The sequence below is a fragment of the Macaca nemestrina genome, chromosome 18 (genome assembly GCF_043159975.1).
Source record: "Macaca nemestrina isolate mMacNem1 chromosome 18, mMacNem.hap1, whole genome shotgun sequence".
Classification (NCBI taxonomy): domain Eukaryota; kingdom Metazoa; phylum Chordata; class Mammalia; order Primates; family Cercopithecidae; genus Macaca; species Macaca nemestrina.
Window position 1 is genome coordinate 15,814,809 of NC_092142.1, and position 27,010 is coordinate 15,841,818.

Here is a 27,010-nt window from a genome sequence, read left to right on the forward strand (position 1 = left end):
ATGAGGCTAGTACTATTAAAAAAAAAAAAAAAAAAAAAAAAACAGACAAGGTCTGGCTCTGTCACTCAGGCCAGAATGTAGTGGCACAATCACAGCTCACTGCAGCCTTGAACTCCTGGGCTCAAGTGATCCTCCTGCCTCAGTCTCCCTGAGTAGCTGGGATTATGGGTACACACCACTGCGCCTGGCTAATTTTTTTTCTTTTTTTTTTTTTTTTTTTTTGCAGAGATGGGGTCTTGCTATGTTGCCCAGGCTGGTCTCAAACTCCTGGGCTCAAGTGATCCACTTGCCTCAGCTTCCCAAAGTGCTGGGATTACAGGCATGAGCCACTACGCCCGGCTCCCAAGAGGCTGGTTCTATTCTTGCATCCATTTTACCGAAAAGGAAATAAAGCTTCAGAGGCATGAGGTAACCTGCTCAAGGGTGAGCAAAGCCCTTTCAGAGAGAAGAGATTGACATAGGCTGGGTTAGGTAACCTCTGTGCACTGGTCTGGCATCATGGGGATATCAATATCCTTCTTGTGCTAGAGAGCTGATCCAATCCCACAATGGACCCATGCCCCACAACGTCACACTCCAAGCCCCAATCATCTAGTCCAGGCAGTCCAACAGAACTTTCTATGATAATGGGAACATTCTGCACTTATGCTACGCAGTACGCCCGCCACTAGCCACAGGTGGCTATTGACTACTTGACCCAGGGCCAACACAACGAAAGAAATAAATTTGTTATTTTTTATTTTCTTTTATTTATGTACTTATTTAGAGATGAAGTTTTGCTCTTGTTGCCCAGGCTGGAGTACAATAATGCGATCTTGGCTCACTGCAACCTCCGTCTCCAGGGTTCAAGCGATTCTCCTGCCTCAGCCTCCCAAGAAGCCAGGATGATAGGTGCATACCACCATGCCCGGCTAATTTTTGTATTTTTAGGAGAGACGGGGTTTTACTATGTTGGCCAGGCTGGTCTAGAACTCCTGACCTCAGGTGACCCACCCATCTTGGCCTCCCAAAGTGCTGGGATTACAGGTGCGAACCCATGTATCCAGCCAATAAATTTTTAAATTTTTCTTTTTTTGAGATGGAGTTTCGCTCTTATTGCCCAGGCTGGAGTGCAATGGCACAATCTTGGCTCACTACAACCTCTGCCTCCTGGGTTCAAGCAATTCTTCTGCCACAGCCTCCCAAGTAGCTGGGATTACAGGTGTGCATGACCAAGCCCGGCTAATTTTGGTATTTTTAGTAGAGATGGGGTTTCATCAAGTTGGCCAGGCTGGTCTCGAACTCCTGGCCTCAAGTGATCTACCCGCCTTGGCCTCCCAGAGTGCTGGGATTACAGGCATGAGCCACCATATCTGGTCGTTTCTTTTAATTAATTTAAATCTAAATTTAGTCAGCCACAAGTGGCCAGTGGCTACCATATTGTGCCATCTCTAGTCCACTCTGATCTGCAAGTCTACCTAAAAGAGTCCTAGGATCAATCTGAACATTCCCCTCTGTAACAAGGAAGGCCTCCCTACAACCTAGCCACGTCCTCGTGTCTCTTACCCACCTGGCTGCCAAGATAAACCAGCCCTTCCAAAGCGGTTATGAGCTCTTTACTTTCAAGAGGAAGGAAGGACAGAGCGATGCGCAGGAAATCTATTGAGAGTTTGTCATATGTCTTGGCACTTGGCATATGTGATAACATGGGATTGTCACACCTCCTGTCTGTAATGAGGGTGATTATTCCCATTTTACTGATAGGAAAACCGAGGCTTCAACGGGGGAAATAACCTGTTCAAGGGCTGAGCTGTGAAGCTACGTTGGAATGATGCCACCTCATCTTGCAATCTCCCTTGATCAAACCGTCAGCCTCCCAACACATTTCTTTCTTTTTTTTTTTTTTTTCCCTTGAGACAGAGTCTTATTCTGTCACCCAGGCTGGAGTGCAATAAAACAATCTCACTGCAACCTCCACCTCCTGGGTTCAAGCAATTCTTCTGCCCCAGCCTCCCCAGTAGCTGGGATTACAGGTACACACCACCACACTTGGCTACTTTTTGTATTTTTAGTAGAGACACGGTTTCACCATGTTGGCCAGCGTGGTTTCGAACTTCTGACCTCTGGTGATCTGCCCACCTCGGCCTCCCAAAGTGCTGGGATTACAGGCATGAGCCACTGCACTCGGCCCTCCCAACACATTTCTAATGCCTACTTTCCTTATGAGGCCAGGAGTAGGTACCTGACTGCCAGCAATACTCACATATATTAGCCCTGAGAAGTACCGCTCCCTCAGGTTGTGTAGCACGGAGGCTTCGTTGAGGCATGTCAGCTCCGCCATGTCCTCCACCTTGGAGAACTTGGGTGGGTTCATCTTCTGGATGTCATCTTTCCCAACCGTGACCTTCTTGCCGTTCTCCACCAGCTCCACAACCACCTCATCCCCCTTCTCCTCCTTGATGCTGGCTGCCTCGAAGCCCTGCTTCTCCGAGGGGACCCAGACGAGTCTCTTGGCGGCCCAGTCAGCCTGGGCCACCGGGCTGTTGATGAAGTTTTTGTCCACAAAGAGGAACTTCTCATCGTCACTGAGTTGGCCCTTTTGTGCCATGGTGCCTTGTTGGTCCCCTGTGGAATAAGGTAACAGGGTCAGAATCAGACCACAACTAAGCCCTGAAGACAGATGAACCACTCACCTTACCCCGCCTAGGAACTCGCTCTGCAGAGACATCCCGCCAAGTACAAAGACCTGAAGTGTTGTGTATGTGGTCAGAGAACAGAGACCACCCAAAGGCCCTTCAAAAAGGGATGTGTGTCATCGCCTAGAATACCAAAAGTCAAACAACACAAACGTCCATCAACATAGAGCTGGATAAGCCATGCTATTTCCATACCGTGAAATACTACCCAGTGGTTAAGAGGCAGGAAGTAGGGCTGGGCAAGGTGGCTCACACCTGTAATCCCAATACTGTGGGAGGCTGAGGCAGGTGAATCACTTGAGGCCAGGAGTTCAAGACCAGCCTGGCCAACATGGTGAAACCCCATCTCTAATGAAAATACAAAAATTAGCCAGGTGTGGTGGCATGCACCTGTAATCCCAGCCACTTGGAAACTGAGGCAGAATTGCTCAAACCCGGGAGGCAGAGGTTGCAGCGAGCCAAGATAGTGTCACTACACTCCAGCGTGGGGGACAGAGCAAGATTCCATCTCAAAAAAAAAAAAGAAAAAAAAAGAAGCAGGAAGTATGTCTACACATGCTGATATGGGAAGATGGTCAAGTCTAACTGTTCACTGCAAAATAAGAGTCCTCAAGTGATAAAACATAGAATTACCCAGATCGCTTGAGCCCAGGAGTTGGAGACCAGCCTAGGCAACATGACAAAACCCTGTCTCTACAAAAAATACAAAAAATTAGCCAGACATGGTAGTGCACACTGTAGTCCCAGCTACTTTGGAGGCTGAGGTGGGAGAATCACCTGAGCCTGGGAAGTCAAGATTGCAGTGAACCAAGATCAAGCCACTGCACTCCAGCCTAGGTGACAGAGTGAGACTATGTCTTAAAAACAAACAAACAAACAAACAAGCAACCCAATGTATATAATTGGAATACGACTCAGTAAAAGGAAAGAAATGATGCAATAAAATAAATGAGTCTCAAAAGCATCATATGCTTAGTGAAAAAAATCAGAAAGGCCACATGCTGTATTATTCCTTCAATATGAAAAGCTATTAGGCTGGTGCAAAAGTAAGTGTGGTTATTGTGATTGAAAGTAATGGCAGCCGGGTGCCGTGGCTCACACCTGTAATCTCAGCACCTTGGGAGGCCGAATTGGGTGGATCACCTGAGGTCAGGAGTTCAAGGCCAGCCTGGGCAACATGGTGAGACCCCTGTCTTTACTAAAAATACAAACATTAATGGGGATGTGGTGGCACACACCTGTAGTCCCAGCTACTCAGGAGGCTGAGGCGAAAGGATTGCTTGAACCCAGGAGGTGGAGGCTGCAGTGAGCTGAGATCACCCCACTGCACTCCAGCCTGGGCGACAGAATGAGACTCAGTCTAAAAAAAAAAAAAAAAAAAACTTATAGCAAAATAGAAAACGCCTACCTATGGTGACAGGCAATCAAGAGTTGCCAGTGGAGGCCATGCACGGTGGCTCACACCTGTACTTGCAGCACTTCGGGAGGCCAAGGCAGGGGAATCACTTGAGGTCAGGAGTTTGAAACCAGTCTGGCCAATGTGGTAAAACCCCATCTCTACTAAAAATACAGAACTTAGCTGGGCGTGGTGGTGCACACCTGTAATCCCAGTTACTCGAAAAGCTGAGGCAGGAGAATCGCTTGAACCCGGGAGGCAGAGGCTGCAGCAAGCCGAGACTGCACCACTGCACTCCAGCCTGGGTGACAGAGTGAGACTCCGTCTCAAACAAACAAAAAAAAGAGGAAAGGAACTGATTGGTAAGAGGCACAAAAGAAGTACAAAAGAGGTGAGAGGCCCCACCTTTCAGGGTGGTAAAAGCATCTGCCGTGGTTATGGTGGTGCTTACAAGACTGTATACATTTGTCAAAACTCATTAAGAATGTTCTGTATCCCTATAGGATGACTAAAGTGAACGATAAAATATTACATAGTTTCAAAGAGCTAGAAGGACATTGAATGTTCCCAACACAAAGAGAAATGTCATCACATAGGAAGTAGCAAAGTAAATAAAAGAAATGGTAACTGCTTGAGATGATGGATGTGCTAATTACCCTGATCTTATCTCCCCACACATTATATGTATTAATATCAAAATGTTACTAAGAGCTGGACTCAGTGGCTCATACCTGTAATCCCAGCACTTTGGGAAGCTGAGACAGGAGGATCCCTTGAGGCCAGGAGTTCAAGACCAACCTGGGCAACTTAAGAAGACTCTGTGTCTGTACAAAAGATTAAAAATTAGCCGGGCATGGTGCCACATGCCTATGGTTCCAGCTACTCAGGAGGCTAAGGCGGGAAGATGGCTCAAGCCCAGGAGGTCAAGGCTGCAGTGAACCGTAATCAAGTCACTGCACTCCAGCCTGGGCGACAGAGTGAGAACCTGTCTCAAAACCAACCAACCAACCAACCAATTAAAAAAACCATTATAGACCCCATGAACATGTATGATCATTTGTCGATTAAGAAATAAATCTTTTAAGTTGAAAAAACTCACTCAAGCTATACACTTAAAAAAACGTGAATTTAAGTTGGTGAGTTTTACTTTATATAGATTATGCCTCAATAAAGCTGATTAAAATATTTGTCATAAAATATTTGTCTTCATTTTATATGCTCGTGTGTACATTTCTAAAAGTCTAGAAAATTGCATACCAAAATATTATACTAGGGTTCTAGCTGGTCAAATATGAGACAGTTTGAATATCAATAAGAAAAATAATTGTATGTCCATCACCCCAATACCCCAAAAAGGGTTGAAAGACAAATATATTTAAATCTATATGTTCAAAATGGTTTTTGTTGTTGTTATTGTATGAGATGGAGTCTTGCTCTGTTGTCTACACTAGAGTGCAGTGGTGCAATCTTGGCTCACTGCAACCTCTGCCTCTCAGGTTCAAGTGATTCTCCTGCCTCAGCCTCCTGAGTAACTGGGATTACAGGCACGCACCACCACACCCGGCTAATTTTTGCATTTTTAGTAGAGACAGGGCCTCACCAAGGTGGCCAGGCTGGTCTCAAACTCCTGACCTCAAGTGATCCACCAGCCTCGGCCTCTCAAAGTGCTAGGATTGTGGGCATGAGCCACTACACCCAGCCCCAAATGCATTATTTTTTAAATGGGTACAGAAAGTGGGGTGGAAATGTGAAAATCTTGATTCTGCCTTTTCTATACGAATTGTTCCTTAGGGTAACTAGATTGAAAAGGAGAAATCTCTCTCGATGGAAGATTAGATTGTTAGATGTCCTTTCTACATGGGAAGCCCATTGATGATAGATTCACGTTATCTGTCCTGTTATGCAGATGTGTTTATGAGAAGAGGGACAGAGACAACTCGCTCAACAGGCCTGTCCAGCCCCCTGTTCCTGACTCTCTGACCACAGCTGCAGGGGCTGTCCTGGAAACGCTGGTTCACAGCCCCTTTCACCTCTTGCTGCTGGGCTTCAAAGAACTGAGTTGCTGGCTAAGTGAGGACGTACGGCCACCAGGATCGATGTGCGGTTGACATCCCTCCTTCAGGAGGGAATTCACAGCTCCTTTCAATTCACTGATAATCCCCACGCTTGGGCCCCACATTCCACAGAGACAGAATAAAGACCCATGTCCCACTACTGGATCCCTAGAGCTGAGCAGCCAACTCTTGAAACCCAACCTTTTGGGTGATGGAGATTTTGCAAGACAGAATGGGAGTGGAAGATATTCCAATCCCTATTTTCTTTATTTCAGGGCTGACAATAATAATTAAAAAACTAATTGAAAAAACCTGCAGCTGGGTGCGGTGGCTCATGCCTACAATCCCAGCACTTTGGGAGGCTGAGGCAGGTGGATCACCTGAGTTCAGGAGTTCGAGACCAGCCTGGCCAACATGGTGAAACCCCATCTCTACTAAAAACACAGAAAGTAGCCAGTTGTGGTGGCACATGCCTGTAATCCCAGCTACTCGGGAGGCTGAGGCAGGATAATCACTTGAACCCAGGAGGCAGAGGTTGCAGTGAGCCAAGATTATGCCATTGCACTCCAGTCTGGGCAGTAATAGCAAAACTCGGTCTCAAAAAAACAAAAAAAAACAAAAAAACAAACCTGGAAGCTGATTTGCTCAGAGGAGATTTTCTGCTGGGAGACCTGATATAGTAGCTGATGAAAAAAAGTGGTGGCCAGGAGTGGTAGCTGACACCTGTAATCCTAGCACTTTGTGGGGGCTGAGGTAGGAGGACTGCTCGAGGTCCAGAGTTTGAGACCAGCCTGGCCAACATGGTGAAACCTGCTCTACTAAAAACACAAAAATATTAGCTGGGCATGGTGGCAGGCACCTACAGTCCCAGCTACTGGGGAGGCTGAGGCATGAGAATCACTTGAATCCAAGAGGCGGAGGTTGTAGTGAGCTGAGATCGCGCCACTGCACTCTGGCCCAGGCAACAAAGAAGACTTAAAAAAAAAAAAAAATTGTAAGAAAAGAAGAAAAAAGGCAGAGAAATGAGGAAATCCTATCTAAATCTGAATAATCACTTCAGATATCCAGAAAGAGAAATACAGATCTGGTAGACAACATGCTTTGTCCTAGGTTTAACAAAAAAGCCTTCCTGCATTTTAACATCATTGTTGCATTTGGCTTAGCTCATAGTAAGACCAACAGTGTCCTGCCCCTGACTCCACTTACCCTATCTTAAAAAAGACTCCCTTCTACATGGAAGAATTCCAGCGAATACATGGAGAACAATAAAACTAGGATGTAACTGTTTGTAAAACTCTAATAAGATAGTAGGTCTCAAGCTGGGCGCGGTGGCTCACACCTGTAATCCTAGCACTTTGAGAGGCCCAGACGGGCAGACCACCTGAGGTCAAGAGTTTGAGGCCAGCCTGGGCAACATGGCAAAACTCTGTCTCTACTAAAAATACAAAAATTAGCCGGGCATAGGGGTATGCGCCTGTAATTCCAGCTACTCAGGAAGCTGAGGCAGGAGAATTACTTGAACTCCAAAGGTGGAGGTTGCAATGAGCTGAGATCATTCCTCTGTACTCCATCCTGGACAACAGAGCAAGACTTTGCAAAGAAAGAAAGAAAGAGAGAGAGAGAGGGGTAGGGAGGGAAGAAGAAAGGGAGGGAGGGAGGGAGGGAGGGAGGAAGGAAGGAAGGAAGGAAGGAAGGGAGGGAGGGAGGGAGGGAGGGAGGGAGGGAGGGAGACCGGAAGGAAGACAGGAAGACAGACAGGCAGGCAGGCAGGCAGGCTCTTGGCAAAGGCTACCTGTAATTGCTAAAACTGTTAGGCCAATGGGGCTCACATTTCCTGGTGCATTAGCTTCTGAGTCAGTAGGACTGGGATGAGGCCCAAGAGTATGCATTTCTAACCAGCTTCCAGGTGATAATGATGATGCTGCTCTAGGGTCCCCACCATAAGACTGACTATATCAGATGAAGAGCTGCTGTGGAATTTTATAAGGGATGGGTCCGCCTGACATCACCTAAATCTACTAATTAACCCTAACATCACAAAAAGAGAAAACTGACTAGACATTATAAACATTACATGCCTGCAGATGGGACATCACAGGAAGTACCATTACCACTAATGACATATTCTTGCTAAAAAGAAAAGGGGATGGAGATGGGGGATGCAGGTGATGAAGCCTCTGGATCTAACGCCTGTCTATGGAAAATGCAAGGCACAGGAGAGCATGTTAAACAATGCAATAAAATCCCAAAGGTGAGAGACTGCGCTCTGTCACCCAGCTAGAGTGTAATGGCGGGATCTTGGCTCACTGCAATCTCTACCTCCTAGGTTCAAGCAACTCTCCTGCCTCAGCCTCCCGAGCAGCTGGGATTACAGGCGCACACCACCATGCCTTGCTAATTTTTGTATTTTTAGTAGAGACAGGGTTTCACCATATAGTCCAGGCTGGTCTCAAACTCGTGACCTTGGGTGATCTGCCCACCTCAGCCTCTCAAAGTGCTGAGATTACAGGTGTGAGCCACCATTCTTGGCCAGGACTCTGTTTCTTTAACAAATAAATACAAACAAAAAGGAGAGGAACCTATAGATTAAAAAATAATTGAAAGAAAAGAAGCTGGCAGTGGCTCACATGTATAATCTCATATTTTGGGAGGCCAAAGCAGGAGGATTGCTTAAGCCCAGGAGTTTAAGACCCGACTGGGCATTATAGCAAGATCCCATCCCTTAAAAAAAATCAGCCAGGCGTGATGATGCGTGCCTGTAGTCCCAGCTACTAGGAGGCTGAGGCATGAAGGTTGCTTGAGCCCAGCAGTTTGAGGCTGTAGTGAGCTATGATTACATCACTGCACTCCAGCGTGGGTGACAGGGTGAGACTCTGTCTCAAAAAAAAATAAATAAATAAAGGCCGGGCGTGGTGGCTCAAGCCTGTAATCCCAGCACTTTGGGAGGCCGAGACGGGCGGATCACGAGGTCAGGAGATCGAGACCATCCTGGCTAACACGGTGAAACCCCGTCTCTACTAAGAAATACAGAAAACTAGCAGGGCGAGGTGGCGGGCGCCTGTAGTCCCAGCTACTCGGGAGGCTGAGGCCGGAGAATGGCGTGAACCCGGGAGGCGGAGCTTGCAGTGAGCAGAGATCCGGCCACTGCACTCCAGCCTGGGCTACAGAGCAAGACTCCGTCTCAAAAAAATAAATAAATAAATAAATAAAATTAAAAAAATTAAAAAAAAAAAAGGAAAAGAAAAAAAAGAAAAAGCCACAGAGAATGAAAACATTTCATAAATATAGAGCATTTTCATTAGCCTAAAAGATCTTTCTGAGCCTTTAAATAAATTGCAATTTCATTGGTGCTGGCAAAATTGGATTGGTTGCCTCATCTTGAGAGGTAAGATAACCTGTAGTCGTGAAAAGACACCCAGATTTTGCAATCAGATGCGAATTCAAACATGACTCTGCCACTGCAGAATGCACGCTTCTGGGCGACTCACATAGATTTCTGAGACTGAAACTTACCATCTGTTAATACTGGGGGCCTAATGAGTGCCCTACAGAGCTGCCATGAGGTTTAGATGAAACTCTCTACACCAAGCCTGTCTAACCTGCAGCCCACAGGCTGCACGCGGCCCAGGATGGCTTTGAATGCAGCCCGATACAAATTCATAAACTTTCTTAAAACAGCATGAGATTTTTTTTGCGATTTTTTTTTTTTTTTTTTTAGCTCATCGGCTATCATTACTGTTAGCGTTATTTTATGTGTGGTCCAAGACAATTCATTTTCCAGTGCAGCCCAGGGAAGCCAAAAGATAGGACACCCCTGGTCTACACCATGTACCTTCTGTTTCTACACCCTTTTCCACTTCCTATGACTCTAAGCCACTTCTCTCATTCCTAACCAAGAGCATTTACTACTGTTGGATGTTTTAATTATGTTTATTTCTGGACAGCCATAGTCACAGAAGTAGCTCAATACGATACGTGTTCCTTTAATAGTGTAACCAAGGTTAGTTTAAACAGGCAGCATAATAGAAAACGCGACAAAGTATTCAATAATTCCTTGATAATGTCTTGTTTCTTAAGATGTTGCAGCAGATTGTGTGTGTGTGTGTGTGTGTGTGTGTGAGAGAGAGAGAGAGAGAGAGAGAGAGAAAGAAACTGGAGGATGCATAAGAGAAATGGGAGGATATAAAGATGAAATAAGATTCACCACAAGTAGGCCAGGTGTGATGACTCACACCTGTAATCCCAGAACTTTGGGAGGCCGAGGTGAGTGGATCACTTGAGTTCAGGAGTCTGAGACCAGCTTGGCCAACATGGTGAAACCTTGTCTCTACTAAAAATACAAAAATTAAAAATTATCCAGGAGTGTGTGCCTGTAGCCCCAGCTACTGGGGAGGCTGAGTCAGGAGAATCACTTGAACCTGGGAGGTGGAGGTTGCAGTGAGCCAAGATCATACAACTGCACTCCAGCCTTGGTGACAGAGTCAGACTCCATTTCAAAAAAAAAAAAAACCAGAAATGTCAGAGCCGGGACCTGAACCTGCATCTCATTCTGGAGTCTGTGTGGTTCTGCTTTCACATAAGGTGGGTGGCCTTGTCAGATGCCCATAAAGGAATCCATCCTTTAAGACACCTGGCGCAGTGCCTGACACATTACAAACACCCAAAATAGGACTCGAATCAGGTGAAGTAAACTACAGCTCCACACCACAAAAAAGGACGTCTCACAACACACGCTTGAGCAAAAGAAGGTGGTCACAAAAAGCACAGGCTGACTGTTGAACTGAAGTCCAAAACCAGGCAGGCTACATCCACAGTGACAGAGCTCAGATAAGGAATGAATGAGCCTTGGGGGTGCAGTGATTGCAAGGACAGAACGTGATGGGGACTGGAGAGGGTTGATGCTCTAGATCTTCATCTGAATGCCAGCCCTATGAGTGTTCACTTCCCGAAAATTCATTGAACTGCTGGGCCAGGTGACATGGCTCACGCCTGCAATCCCAGCACTTTGAGAAGCCAAGGTGGGAGGATCACGAGCCCAGGAGTTCAAGACCAGCCTGGCCACACACAGCAAGACCCATCTCTAAGTAATTACCTGAGTGGAAGACAGAGGTAGGAGGATAACTTGAGCCCAGCAGGTTGAGACCAGCCTGGTCAACATGGTGAAACCTTGTCTCTAGCAAAAATACAAAAATTAGCTGGGTGTGATAGTGTGCACCTGCAGTCCCAGCTACTCAGGAGGCTAAGGTGGGAGGAACGCTTAAGCACAGGACGTCAAGGATGCAGTGAGCCATGATTATGCCACTGCACTATAGCCTGGGTGACAGAGACCCCCATCTAAAAATATATACATATATCCTCTCAAAAACTCATCAAGCTGCACACCCATGGTGTGTGGACTTTTTTGGTTGTAAAGTACACTTCATTTTCCTTCCCTCTTATCTTTGTGGTAAAATACAGCTAACATTCACCACCTCAGCCACTTAAATGCAGTTCAGTAGCATTAAGTATATTGATATTATTGTGCAGTAATTAAGAGTTTGTGCAGATGGTAGCCAATTACATCCCAAGAGGGATAGGAGAATGTTTCATTTGTTCTAAGCACCATAACAAGTAAAGTGGACTATTTTTTTTTTTTTTTGAGACATGGTCTTGCTCTGTCTCCCAGCCTGGAGTGCAGTGGCATGACCTCAGCTCACTGCAACTTCCATCTCGCAGGCTCAAGTAATCCTCCCACCTCAGCCTCCCAAATAGTTGGGACTACAGGCACCTGCTACCATGCCCAGCTATTTTTCTGTATTCTTTGTAGAGACGGGGTTTCACCATGTTGCCCAGGCTGGTCTTAAACTCCTGACCTCAAGTGATCTTCCCTCCTCGGTCTCCCAAAATGCTGGGATTACAGGCATGAGCTTCTGTGCCCGACCCTAAATGGGCTCTAATTGCCATGTTGATGAGTTGCCTTAAAAGTCAGAAAAAATAGCAAAAAATACAACAGAAAAATAAAAAGACACGTACATCTCCATTGCCCGGGACCCTGTCTAACCTCAGACTTAAAAACACAAAAAAGATCAAGTGCAAAGATTCAGTCTCTGTCCAAAAAAGGAGGGCTTGGAGCAGGCTGGCTTCCTTCTGGCTTTGATGTCTCTGACAGTTACGACGTGCAAAATCTGCTTTGGTCAAAAGACAGCAAGATGGGGGATGAGAAGCTTGGACTCACGCTAGAATGCTGTTTTCCATAGCTTGCTCCTTGGAACCCTAATTCCCTGAAATATCTGGGCTGGGGTGGAGCCGGGGAGGTTGAGAAGCTCTTCCAACAGTGGGGCAGTCAAGGTCAAATCCATTTGGAAGGTGCTACATATTCCCTTTCCCTCATTAAGACACAAAACACACATCAGGACATTTAAGTCTCTGGCAGATCTGGAAACCTGAAAGCTGTTTTGCTGCTATGAGCCTTGGGTCCCCAAAACAACATTTGGCCACAGATTTGCCCTTGAGAAAATTCAGTGAGCCTGACAAATTAATAATACTAGTACTAGTAATAATAGTTGCTAACTCTGTTTTTGTTTTTTGTTTTTTGTTTTTTTTTGACAGAGTCTTGCTCTGTCACCCAGGCTGGAGTGCAGCGATGTAATCTCAGCTCACTTCAACCTCCACCTCCTGGGTTCAAGTGATTCTCGTGCCTCAGCCTCCCAAGTAACTGGGACTACAGGCATGCACCACCACACCTGGCTAATTTTTGTATTTTTAGTAGAGATGGGGTTTCACTATGTTGGCCAGGCTGGTCTTGAACTCCTGGCCTCAAGCAATCGATCCTCCCACCTCGGCCTCCCAAAGTGCTGGGATTACAGGTGTGAGCCACCGCACCTGGCCACAACCTCTGCACTGTTGACTCTCGGGCTGGGTCATTCTGTGTTGTGAGGGGGCTCTTCTGTGCATTGCAGGACATTCTGCAGCACCCCTGGCCTCTGCCCACCAGATACCAGTGGCACCCCTTTCTCCACTCATGACAATCAAAAGTGTCTCCCGACACTGCTAGATGTCCCCTGGGGTGGCAAAACTACTCCCAGTTGAGAACCACAGCTTTAGAATAAAAACAAGGGCTGCCTTGGGAAAGGCCATTAAAGCTGAGAGCAGCTCTCACTTAGTCAAACTCAACTTGGAGTACCGACTGCAGAAGGTCAGACGGGGGCAAGGTGAACACATTGGACCAGAGATGGACCACCAGTTGGCCCAACCCCAGGGACACTCTCCATCTACCTTGGTGCACCTTCCCAATCCTCCCTCCTCCACCATCGCTCATGTTTAAGGTCCTGCATCAGCTCCAAGGGCTGAAAGGACATCTCTGAAATTATTACCCAGAACTGCTGATCACAAAGTACAGTTCACTCATCAAGAGCTGCTCTCAATGATTGTGGTTGGGGGAAGGGTCTCATTATATGCCCAGGGTAGAGAGCAGTGGTGCAATCATAGCCCACTGCAGGCTCAAACTCATGGGCTCAAGGGATCCTCCCACCTCAGGTGTGGGCCACTATGCCCGGCTAATTTTACTTTTTGTAAAGATGGGGGTCTTGCTATGTTGCCCAGGCTGGTTGCAAACTCCTGATCTCAAATGATCCTCCTGCGTTGGCCAGCAAAAGCTCTAGGATGACAGGCCTGAGCCACCTCGTCCGACTTTCTTGAATGTTTTGATGAAAACAAATGTCTCGAACTCCTGAGCTCAAGCGATCTGCCTGCCTCAGCCTCCTAAAGTGCTAGGATTACAAGCATGAGCCACCGTGCCCAGGCTGCTTCATTTTTTGAGCACAAACAAGCTATTCATTAGCCTCTGGAAGACCTTAGGATGTCAAGTAACAAGTCTCAGCTCTGCCCCAAACCCGCTGGGTGACTCTGGACAAGTCACTTGCCCTCTCTGGGCCTTGTGTTTTTCATTTAGGGAAAAGAAATCAATGGTAGGCTGACCTAGCTCTACCATGCTGTGGGACCCGTCTGTGACTCCTGGCCAAAGGGCTGAAACTGGACCAACTGAGAATGTCAGGCTGCTTTAGGTTTTGTTGTCATCAGTTTCATTTTTCCCAGAGGAACTAAGGGGCAAAAGATCTTACCCTCTCTGCTTCAACATTAATAAAAAGTAAATTAGGCCGGGCGTGGTGGCTGATGCCTATAATCCCAGTACTTTGGGAGGCCGAGGGAGGAGGATCATCCGAAGTCAGGAGTTCAAGACCAACCTGGCCAACACAGTGAGACCCTGTCTCAACTAAAAATACAAAAATTAGCCAGGTGTGGTGGTGGGCGCCTGAAATCCCAGCTACTCGGGAGGCTGATGCAGGAGAATCGCTTTAACCCAGGAGGTGGAGGTTGCAGAGAGCTGAGATCACATCACTGCACTCCAGCCTAGGCGACAAGAGCAAAACTCTGTCTCCAAAATAAATAAATAAATAAGTAAGTAAATTAAATATCCCAGAGCCCAGAGAGTATAGGATTTGCATATCACCTCTCCTGGTCAACAGCTTTCCTCAGGATTTTGCTGTCAAGCCATTGGCTGAAGATTTTGGACCAGAGACACAAACCCAAATATTTTTGGAGATCAGGTAAGTAATACAGAGTGACCCAGACCAGCTGTCAAGCCATTGGCTGAAGATTTTGGACCAGAGACACAAACCCAAATATTTTTGGAGATCAGGTAAGTAATACAGAGTGACCCAGACCAGATGTTAGAGTATTGCACATACTCTAAATACCATGCAGGGCTCAGCACTGTGGCTCACACCTGTAATCCCAACACTTTGGGAGGCCAAGGCAGGCAGAACGCTTGAGCTTAGGAGTTCAAGACCAGCCTGCGCAACATGGTGAAACCCCATCTCTACAGAAAATACAAAAATTAGCCAGGCATGGCGGCACATGCCTGTAGTCCCATCTACTCGGGAGGCTGAGGTGGGAAGATCGCTTGAGCCTGGGAGGTGGAGGAGGTTGCAGTGAGCTGAGATCATGCCACTGCACTCTAGCCTGGGTGACAGAGTGAGACTCCATTTCAAAAGAAAGAAAGAAAGAAAAATTGCTTGTATTCTAAACATCATAAAGGGCTGGACACAGTGGCTCACACCTGTAATCCAAGCAATTTGGGAGGCCAAGCCAAGAGGATTGCTTGAATTAGGAGTTCTAGACTAGCCTGGGCAACACAGTGAGATCCCATCTCTCAAATAAACGAATGAATGAATGCCACACAGGCAAAACGGAAGTTCTCTGAACCTGATCTGCAACACAATTCACCAGCTGGAAGGATCTCTGCAGTGGAAATCCTCGTTCGAGGCCTGGTCCAGGCGTTAAATATGTCGCAGGGAGAGGGACTGGGTACTCTAAATGCACCTGCTCAGCAGGTGCCCAGTAGTACCAAAAAGGCAGTTTAGATCTATTATTAGTAATAGCCACTGTATTCATCAGGTATCGGGCCTGACAGCTGCCTAGATAGAGACCATCTGACTATGTCTCATAAGCGCTCTGTAAGGTGGCATCACCTGCTGTTGCTATTTTCCTGCTAAGATGACTGAGGTCCTGGAAGGTAAATGCAAGGCCCCCACTTGTAAAATTTGGAATCAGGAGTAGAATACAGAATCTAATCCTAATTTTCTGCTAAGAGTAAATGGATACCCAATTAATTCTTAGCAGAAAGTCCCTTTCTTGCCCCTGACCCTCCTCTGCCATTTCCACCCTCCCCTCACCATTCACATCCCCCCACCTCCCAAGGGCTTGTTCCCAAGAAAGCCCTACCTCACTTTCACAGAAAAAAAAAGTGAATGGTGAACCTGTCACTTTCTTATTGCCTTGTGACATCTGCCTAATCATCTGAATACCAATGCTTTCAAATAACTGCAGAAAGAAGTTATCTTACTGTGTAACACTATTTTTTCCTCCCGACCAAGAAAACTTGGTTGGTAAGAGTTACTGTAGCCCCTGTGAAGGATGCCTCTGGAAGTGAGCAAGAACTGGTTATTTCTGGCCCTAAAAGCCCCACTGTGTTTTATATTTTACAATTCTGGCATACCACAGATTAAAATAAATGTATAGCCTGCTATGTCAGGGGTCCCCAACCCTTGTGCTGCAGTACCAGTCCATGGCCTGTCAGGAACCAGGCCACATAGCAGGACTGGGCAGTGGGTGAGTGAGCATCACTGCCTAAGCTCCGCCTCCTGTCAGATAAGCAGCATTAGATTCTCACAGGAACGTGAACCCTATTGTGAACTGCACACACAAGGGATCTAGGTTGTGCGTTCCTTATGAGAATCTAACCAATGCCTGATGATCTTAGGTGGGACAGTTTTATCCCAAAACCATCCTCCCCACCCCCACTCCATCCCAGGTCCCTGGAAAAAATTGTCTTCCACAAAACCAGTCTCTGGTGCCAAGAGGTTGGGGACTCCTGTCATAGGTGACTGCAACAAGTTGCAATTTGCAATATTTTTTTTTTTTTTTTTTTTTGAGACTGACTCTCACTCTGTTGCCCAGGCTGGAGTGCAGTGGTGTGATCTCGGCTCACTGCAACCTCTGCCTCCGAGGCTCAAGTGATTCTCATGCCTCAGCCTCCCGAGTAGCTGGGATTACAGGTGCACACCACCACACCCAGCTAATTTTTGTATTTTTAGTAGAGATGGGGTTTAGCAGAGACCATGTTGGCCAGGCTGGTCTCGAACTCCTGACCTCAGGTGACCCACCTGCCTCGGCCTCCCAAAGTGCTGGGATTACAGCGTGAGCCACTGTGCCCGGTCTGCAATGTCTTTAGCTGGTCATTTGCAGTATCTATTAATTTTAGATATGCATGCCCTTTAACTGAGCAATGGCATGTCTGGGAATTTATCCTACAGGTAAATTCACATAATTAGACAAAAAGTCCAAGGCTGAAAGAGTGGCATTATCTATTATTCCCATTTTCCTGCTAAGACTATCAAGGTCCTGAAAGGTAAATACAAGGCCCTCCCTTGTAAAAGTTGGAGCCAGGATTAGAATCCAGATCTGTTTGAAGCCTAATTTACTCAGAGATGGCATTAGCGATGTTTAACACATCTGAATGCGTCAGTCCTGTTCACAGTCCTGTCCTAACAACTCACTGCTTCATCCTTTGAGCACAAACAAGCTATTCGTTAGCCTGTGGAAGACCTTAGGACTTCGAGTTACAAGTCTCAGCTCTGCCTAAAACTCGCTGGGTGACGCTAGGCAAGTCACTTGCCCTCTCTGGGCCTTGTATTTTTCAGCCTGGTACAGTAAAGTGCTATGCCCTGAATCTTTTTTTTTGAGACAGAGTCTCATTCTGTTTCCCAGGCTGGAGAGCAGTGATGCAATCATGGCCCACTGCAGCCTTGAACTCCTGGGCTCAAGCAATCCTCCTGCCTCAGCCTCCTGAATAACTAGGACCACAGATGCATGCCACTATGCCCAGCTCATTTTCAAAATTTGTTTGTAGAGATGGTGCCTTGCTATGTTGCCCAGTCTGGTCTCAAACTCCTGACTTCAAGCCATCCCCCCACCTCAGCCTCCCAAATTGCTGGGATTACAGGTCTGACCTGCCACACCTGGCCTCTATGGCCCTTTCCTCACAACTTTGATGAGGTTTTTCCTCCCTAGCCCCTGAAACCCTGATACAAGTCACAGATGTCCAACCTCCCCTTTCAGCCGCTGTGAACAGCTTCTTCCTCTGTCCTTGGATCACATGCAAGGTTTCTTTCAAATTCTTGCCTGGCTTTCTCTAAACTCAATCTTTCCTCCATTGTGTGGCCAGGGTTAAATGTTGAAAGGTGAGGGGTGGAGGGAGAAGACATAGAGAGCAAAAAGGCCATCCCTTAAAGTATGCCATCAAGACCCTAAATACGCCAGGCACGGTGACTCACGCCTATAATCCGAGCACTTTGGGAGATCAAGCCAGCCGAATCACTTGAGGTCAGCAGTTCGAGACCAGCCTGGCCAGTGTGGTGAAATCCCATCTCTACTAAAAATACAAAAATTAGCCAGGCATGGTGGTGGGCGCCTATAATCCCAGCTACTCTCTACTCAGGAGGCTGAGGCCGGAGAAGTGCTTGAACACAGTAGGTGGAGGTTGCAACGAGCCAAGATCGCACCAGTGCACTCCAGCCTGGGTGACAGATCAAGACTCTGTCTCAAAAACAAACAAAACCCTAAACAAATGTTATTGGAGTTTGTAACATTCCCAATCCAGCAAAGGAATGGTAGCTAAACATATTAAAGATTCTAATCACCACTTTCAGCCCAATAGAAATGGGGTTGATGAGATCAAAGGGAAGAAACATTAAGAAAAGCTTCTCCTTTAAAGGCCACATAATTTAGGCTTCCCAGTTCTGCCAAAGATGAGCCATGCCATACTGAGCAAACATCTTGAACTCTGGTTGTGTTTACTATAAATAACCATCTACCAAAGTTTCCCAGGGCCTAGGCACTGTGCTAAACCCTTCATACACATTAGCTCATCAAATCCTCCCATGAGGGTAATCTGTTAAACTCTGGAGTTAGAAGGACCTAGATTTGTAGAATCTTGTTTTCCTTACTGACTAGCTGTCTTGAGCAAGTTATTCAGATGCCATATTTGTAAAATCAAGCCAGTTATAATAACAGTATCTACTCTAAAGGGTTGTTATGAAGACTTAAGATAATGTCCACAAAGGGCTCAGCATCTCACCAGGCAAAAGTACCCAAGAAACATGAGTTATTCTCATTACCCCATTGCCCAGATGAGAAAGTGAGGTTTTGGGAGGTGCTGGAGATGATTTCTAAATTTGTTTATGACCTTCTATGATTCTACTGGATTGAAAATTGAACTTGGTTTTCAAGAAAAATCTACTATATATCTACTCTTGGAATTACAACCTTGTGCCTAAAGCCTAAAACCCACCTGTTTCGATTCAAGCCCTGTGGAAAGGAGACAATTCCCTCCCATCCCCCACCCCAAAAAAATCAAACTTCTGAATAAGAGAGTTAGGGAAAAAGAATCCCACTTTTCTCCCAAATCTCTTCTCCTTAGGGCTTCTCCACCAGTTCTTCAATGGGTAAGGGATACAGTAGAGAAATCCCCAGGGCCGGGACCAACCGGGCCGTAGTGCAAGGCTGGGTAACTGACGAGGGGGCTGGGGATGGCCTCATGGAAAACGCTTCCATAAATGGACATGTTTGCCTCAATCTCAGCCCTCCCACGGAAAAGTAATGATAACAAATCCATAACAAATACCTTGTAGGGAATAACACATCTATTTTGGACATGATAATAAAAATACATGGTGTTTACAGGGCAAGCCTGGCGGCTTCTCGTAAAAGGCCCAACTAGTTCATGTTCTGGACTCTAGGGGTGGCAGCCCACGTAGGGTCACTGGTTTCAACTAGATCACTTCCCGCCCCCACAACCAGGGGACAAACAGTGCCTTTTATTTTAAATGTGCAAAAAGTCAGTTTATGTTTTCTTCAAAAGACATGGTGATAAACATTTACTTTGTTGGAAGCATTTAGTCCCACCAGAAACCTGACCCCAACAAGTTTGAGTCCATGGTAAAGAAGATAGTGGGGTCAAGGGTATGAACTTGGACTCAAACAGACCCGGGAATGGGTTCTACCACTTGATGGCTGTGTGACACTTTACCTCTCTGAGCCTCAGCTGCCTTGTATACTAAACAGACATCATAATGCCTTTCTTATGAAGTTGTTGCAAAGATTAAATGAGATAAGTTAAATGTTGCAACAGCGTGTGGCACTTAAGTGTTCCATCAACAGTAGCTATCTCAATGGGAAAACATCAATTTCCTTCCAACAAAATTCCCTATCTTATTTCACATCCTGCCATCTAATGACTTTCAGTTCAGCGTCAAGTTCCCTCTCTCAATAATTCTAAAATAGTATCGTTAAGTAAATCAAACAAAAAACTACACAAAGCAGTTTACTAACAGCCTGCCTTCTTTTCATCAAATCCCAGACAGTTCACAATTTAATCTCTCAGTTCTTCATACTGCAACTAAACCCTCCCGGCCTTGGGTTTCTAAATGTTTTCTTTTACTTCTGGACAAGCATGGTTTGAATGGTACTTTTTCTCAAGTGGCAAAATCCCTACCAGACCCTGTGCTGGAAGAAAACTTACAACAGACAGTAGCCACACTTTCTCTCGTTTTACCCATTTGGTTGGACAGGAGAGAGGCATTGACACAGGTGACTCTGTGGGAAATTCCAGTGTAATCTTACCTAACGCACCTGCAGATCGTGGAAGCAAATGGAGACTTTGGAGCCCACCTGGGTATCTGGGGGCCCTTGGGGGTCAACCTGGGTGAGATTTTTTTTTTTTTTTTTTAATTTGTAGAAGATGAAAAAGTGGGCTGTAATAAACTAGATCACAACCAGCCTTATCTCCCAGGGGTTCTCAACATAGTACCTGATAGAACTGATAAAAACACTTCCCTTTCTGCTAAGCCTATGCCCATGTGTTTTTAACTGATTTAATGCATTATCAACACAACTGTGCAACACCGTCAAATCCACTAGGAGCCTCACCTTGCCTGTCTGTGTGATAGCAAGTGACTTTTCGGTGAAGTTGAGCTGTGTTTTTTTGGTGCCTAGAATAAAAGTGAGATGCCTGACTGTCTGCACTGAACCTCTGAGATTTCCAGGGGAGTATATCTCCTGGATTAGCCTCTTAACAAGAATCACCCAGGACTGATTTTCTTTTTTAAGGCCGTTTTTTCTGGGGATTCTAGAGTTGGGAAATGGAGTTGGGTCCAGGCATTGATATCGTTAATAAGCACCCCCAAAATAGTACTTCTCACTGGCAACCTTGAGAAATGCTGTTTGGGGAAAGTCTAGGATAATCTAGGATGATAGGGCAGAGAGACATCCAAATCACAACTCTACCCCCACCATGGTCCTTACGAGGTTGACAACAGGGACCCCTAAGTGCAACCCAGCCCCTATAGAATACCCTATAGGACTTTTAACACCCCCAACCCCCTGCAATCTGCCCCCAGAAGGACAACTACTACTTACAGATCTCCCACTGGGGGCTAGTGGAAAGGAAACTGGATGGCGGGCTCGGATCTGACGCACCTCCCAGGCCGGAGCGTCCAAATCTCCCTGCGCGTCTCGGACGCCTCTCTTTATAGACCCGGAGCTGCCCGCGGGTGGGAAAGGGGAGGAGGCCGAAGGGGTGGAGTTGGGGAGGGTCCCTCGCGGCCCCCTCGCCGCGCCCCCTGCAGGGCGCACCCGGGGCGGGAGCGCAAGGGGCTGGGGCGCTCCGGGGGACAAGGACGCACAGAACAGGTGCGCACAGGGACCGGAGTCTCACTCCCGGCCGGAGGCGATCGCAGACGCTCCGGATCCCTAGAGAAAGGGGGTCGAGCAGGCAGCGTGTGTGCGGGATGCTTGAGAATGTCTTCCCTGAGTCGGCTGCAGCCGCGCAGGCTTTAACCTCTTCCTCCCCGTGTTGGGGCTGTGGTGGATCTGACTTGACATCTCCCACCTCACTTCCCATTTTATTGGCATCGCACTGTCTGGAAAGAGGGCCGGCTGTGCAGCGTGAAGGGTAGGGAAAGGGGATTTCTTGAACTTTGCAAAGTGCAAGACAGGAGGCCCCCACCCTTGCTGGGAACGGCGCAGGAAGGGGAAGTTTTTACTTTTCCCAACTTGCCATCTCCACCTCCACCCACACCTCCACGACCAAAATACAAATAAAAATGAAAAATAAGCCCACTGTGGTTATTTCAGCAGTCCCCCCACCCTGTGTGCCACTCGCCAGCTGCGTGACCATGGGCAAGTCACTTCACTTCTCTGAGCCTTGGTGTCCGCAGCTGCAAAATGTGGTGGAGGCGGTGGCGGTGATAATTACGTAATTTACAAGGTGCGAGTGTCAAGATTCAAGGATAAAGTGGGTGCGCCCCCAGAGTCTGCGAGTTCCCTTCTACAACTGCCCCTCCCCAAGGATTCCTCGCCTAAAATTGCACTCCCTGTCTCTCTATCTCGGCGCCACTCTCCTCTGCCCCGTGTTGGTCCCAGTCTGTGTCTCTCCTGTGTGACTGACGCTGTCTCTCCATCAGTCTCTCTCGCTGTGTCTCTGCCACTGTCTCTGCATGTCTGTCACTCTGATCATTGCTGTCTCTCGCTCTATCTTTTGTCTCTGTCCCTCTCACTGTTAGGTCTGTCGATGTCTCTGTCTCTCCCTCGTGTCTCACCCTGTCTCTGGTCTCTCTGTCTCTTGCTCTCCATCCCTCCCGCGTGTCTCACTCCTATCTCTGTGCGATCTCTCTCTCTTTCTCTGTTCCCCAGGCTCTCCGTCTTCTCCCCGTCCCTCTCCCCTCCTGTCCACGCACGCACACACAGGCCATAAAAGGAAGTCGAGGCGGTGGGCTGGCCCCACGCCAGGCCGGGGACCCGCGGGCAGCCCGGGCTCTCCGCTCCCCGCGCGGCACCGGCTTCTCCGAGGTTCCCGGGCCGGGCCGAGCCGGTCCCCCTCCCCCGGCGCGGCGGGAGCGGCGGGCGGGAGACAACCCAAAAAGGGCAGGCGCGGACTCCTTCCTGCAGGAATTCCCAGCTCCGCATACCAGCTCGGGGCTGCCCGCTCCCCCTGACTAAATATGGTGCCGAGAGGCCTCCCTGCTCCCCGGCGTCGGGGGAGGGGGCCCTTCACGCAGCCACGGGCGGCAGTCGCCCCGCTGGGCGCGAAGGGGACCCCTCTGCTTCGGGCAGGCCCGGAAGGGGGCAGCCCCCAGTCTGCCGTGGATTTCTGCTGCTTCAGGCCAGAGGGTTTGGAGAAGGGGTTAAAGTTGGGCAGACCCCTCCTGGATTTTGTACTTGGCGCAGGCCCTTATTCTACAATCCCTCTTCCTGCAATCAGGTGGAGGGGCTGAGGGCGAGGGGCGTGCGGGCGGGGTGGGGGGGTAGCTTCATTAATACCCCCATTTTGCAGGTGAGAAAATTGAGTCCCCGCAGGGGTAAAGGGATTTGCCCAAGCTCTCACTGGGACAGTCATGGATTGGTGCTGGCACTGGAACCTTTCTGATGACGACATTCACTTCCAGAAAGGAGACATTGAAGGGAAGTGTCCAGGCAGACTGGACTTGAGGCCCAGGGCATGTCTTTGAGAATGGATGTCTGGCTTTGAATCTGCCAGTGCTGCTTTCTACCTATTTGACCGTGGGCAAGTAACTTTGCCTCTCCATGCCTCAGTTTCCCTACCTGTACGATGGGAAGAACATCAGCTACTTCCTGGCCTTTTTGTAAGCAGTCCTTGAGATGATCCATGTAAAATGAACACTGTGCACTGCTTCATGTTAGCTGCTGTTATTGGTAACAAACGTGAAACCAACTAGAGTTGCACCAGGCCTCGGGATACAACGAGAGCACTCTTTCCCTGCAGGCTCCCAGGTCCCTCTGGAAAGCTCTGCATCTCAGACCCTCTTGGGTCCTTCTTCATCCTTCCAGCATCAAGCTCACCTGGTTTTCACCCTGGAAACTCCTGAGCCTGGCCCTTGCCCTGCAAGGGGCCTAGATCAGAGAGTCAAGAACAGCCTGCATTCAGCTGACTGGGAAAGTGAGGGGTAAAGCTCTACGGAAAATGATGAATGAGCTGCTCCCCACATGCTTTTAACATCTACGCTGTAAAAGGAGTGGAAATCGTCCCTGCATCAGCCCAGAAATGATATAGAGCAGAGAAGTAATGGAAGGGGGAAAATTGAAGTCAACCATCCCCTTCCCATCCTGGAAAGAGAATGCAGGGCAGGCCATCGGAATCTAATTTGCTGGCCCGAAGTAAAAAGTGGCATTAATACTAGAGGCATGAACACTGTACTTCCAAAGGGTTCCATTTGATTTTTTAAATAACTTGTTGGTAACTTTTTTTTTTTTTTCTTTTTTTTTTTTTTTTTTTTTTTTTGAGACGGAGTCTCACGCTGTTGCCCAGGCTGGAGTGCAGTGGCGCGATCTCGGCTCACTGCAAGCTCCGCCTCCCGGGTTCCCGCCATTCTCCTGCCTCAGCCTCCCGAATAGCTGGGACTACAGGCGCCCGCCACCTCGCCCGGCTAGTTTTTTGTATTTTTTTTAGTAGAGACGGGGTTTCACCGTGTTAGCCAGGATGGTCTCGATCTCCTGACCTCGTGATCCGCCCGCCTCGGCCTCCCAGAGTGCTGGGATTACAGGCTTGAGCCACCGCGCCCGGCCTCTTGTTGGTAACTTTTAAAAGAGAATAATTATAATGTGATTAACAATTGGAGACTTTGTAACAAACACTCAGTTTTACTTCATTCTCTCGCCTACCCCTTATCTAACAACCCTTTATTAAAAATTAAAGTAGGCAGCCGGGAGTAGTGGCTCACGCCTGTAATCCCAGCAATTTGGGAAGCCAAAGTGGGTGAATCACTTGAAGTCAGGAGTTCAAGACCAGCCTAGCCAACATGGTGAAACCCCCATTTCTACTAAAAATACAAAAATTAGCTGGGCGTGGTGGTGCACACCTGTAGTCCCAGCTACTTGGGAGGCTGAGGTAGGATAACTGCTTGAACACAGGAGTCAGAGGTTGCAGTGAGCTGAGATTGTTCCATAGAACTCCAGCCTGGGAGCCTGGGTGACAGAGCAAGACTCCATCTCAAAAACAAACAAACTAAAGTAGCCAAGGCCAGGCATGGTGGCTCACACCTGTAATCCTAGCACTTTGGGAGGCCAAGGCAGGAGGATTGCTTGAGCTCAAGAGTTTGAGACCAGCCTGGGAAACATAGTGAGACCCTGTCTCTACAAAAAATACAAAAATTAGCCATGTGTGGTGGTGGGTACCTGTAATCCCAGCTCCTTTGGAGGCTGAGGTGGGAGGATCCCTTGAGCCTGGGAGGCAGAGGTTGCAGTGAGCTGAGACTGTGCCACTATACTCCAGCCTGGGTGGCAGAGTGAGACCCTATCTTGAAAAAAAACTTTTTTTTTTTTAAAGTAGCCAGCCTGGGCAACGTGGTGAGATCCTATCTCTATAAATAAATAAATAGCAGCTGGGTGTGGTGTAGCCTGCAGTTCTAGCTACTAGGGAGGCTGAGGTAGGAGGATCTCTTGAACCTGGAAGGTTGAAACTGCAGTGAACTATAGTGAACTATGATTGCACCACTGCACTCTAGCCTGGGCGACAGAGCAAGACCTTGTCTGTAAAAAATAAGGTACGTACTTTAATCCCCTCCCTACCCCCATTTTACTGTGGAGAATCTAGGTTTGGAGAGGTTAAATAACACAGCAGTGGTAGAACAGGAATTCCAACCCAAGTCTTTCTGACACAGTCCATAGTAGACAGAAGTCTGAGTTTTTTAAACCCAGATCTCTTCAGCACCAACCAAGCAGCTTTAGGATTGTCAGTAAACCTCTTTGAGCCCATTTTCTCAAGGAAAAGCAAAGATGATCAGATTCTTTGCCTCAAGTACCTTTCTGATTGTTAAATATGACAGCACTTATGAAGGCCTTTACGAACTATCTCAGACCTTTCTGGTACACTCTGGAAGCAGGCAGGGACAGTATGTCACCTAACAGTCATTCAATAGATATCTGTCCAATGCATGAAGTTCTGATGTTTGAATCTTCAAAAGTGCGTTGTTATCATTCGATCAGATGCCTCTGTTTTATTTCTCATGGCTCAAAAGGTCAGTTCTTTTAAGATGGAGGAGGCAATAGTCACTTTTTAAAATGTCACTTTGACTGAGTGCTGTCAAGTAATTTTCCTTGGCATATCTTTTTTTGTGACGGGCTGTTTAATGGGAGTTTCCATGAATTCATGAAACAAGACGGCCAAGGGGAAATTTCTCTCTTACAGTCTTTTTTTGCTGTTGGCCTAAAAATAAAGCCCCAAAGTGGCTGGGCACGCCTGTAATCCCAGCACTTTGAGAGGCTGCAGTGGAAGGATTGCTTGAGCCCAGGAGTTCGAGACCAGCTTAGGCAACATAGCAAGATCCCTGTCTCTATAAAATAATAATAATAATAATTAGTTGGACACGATGGTGTGTGTCTGTAGTCCCAACTAGAGAGTGAAGTACGAGGATTGTTTGAGCCCCGGAGTTTGAGGCTGCAGTGAACTGTGATCATACCAGTGCACTCCAGCCTGGGCAACAGAGCAAGACCCTGTCTCAACAAAACAAAACAAAACAAAACCATGAAGTATGATCCCCTCCAATTTTTAGGAACATTGAAGATTGGGTCTGAGTGTGTTTTACTCCTGCATGTGCCTCAAGATTTAATATTTTTTGGCCGGGCACAGTGGCTTACACCTGTAATCCCAGCAGTTTGGGAGGCCATGGTGGGTGCAACACTTGAGGTCAGGAGTTCGAGACCAGCCTGGCCAACATGGTAAAACCCTGTCACTACTAAAAATACAAAAATTAGCCCGGTGTGGTGGTGCACGCCTGTAGTCCCAGCTACTCGGGAGGCTGAGACAGGAGAATTGCTTGAACCTGGGAGGTGGAGGTTGCAGTGGGCCAAGATCACACCATTGCACTCCAGCCTGGGCTACAGAGAGAGGCTCCATCTCAAAAAAAAGAAGAAGATTTAAAAATTTTAAAGCATTATCAGCCCAAGCATATAGAGACAACTAGATCTGGCCCAAGAGCTGTGAATAAAGGAACATCGTTCGTGACCACAAGCACGACCACGCTCCAACTCTTGCACGAAAGTACTTTGTTTCACCCATGATGGCCCCCATGATGAACGTCACACTTCTGCCGACACTAGATGGCATTGCATAGTAACCTGCAATGGTCTTTCCTTCATCATCAATTTCCAACTCTGATATCACGATTTGGTGGGTGACATTCCTGATAAGAGTATGTCTATCAGGAAGGGTCCTAAAACTCTCAATAAAAGTAGTTCTACAGGTTTCTAAAAAATGAAACAGGCCGGGTACG

General features: G+C 47.4%; 1 protein-coding gene across 6 annotated transcripts in view; it reads right to left on the reverse strand.

The window, feature by feature from the left end:
* Positions 1-21,291, reverse strand: part of LOC105467913 (myosin heavy chain 11) — a 152,802-nt gene extending 131,511 nt beyond the window's left edge. For all 6 annotated transcript variants that reach the window (XM_071084164.1, XM_071084165.1, XM_071084163.1 and 3 more), the window contains exons 1-2: positions 21,141-21,291; positions 2,243-2,604 (exon numbers count right to left, since the gene is read on the reverse strand). In XM_071084164.1, the coding sequence (XP_070940265.1) occupies positions 2,243-2,587 (345 nt within the window). In that variant the 5' untranslated portion in view covers positions 2,588-2,604; positions 21,141-21,291. The remainder of the gene's footprint in view (positions 1-2,242; positions 2,605-21,140) is intronic.
* Positions 21,292-27,010: the final 5,719 nt, after the last annotated feature.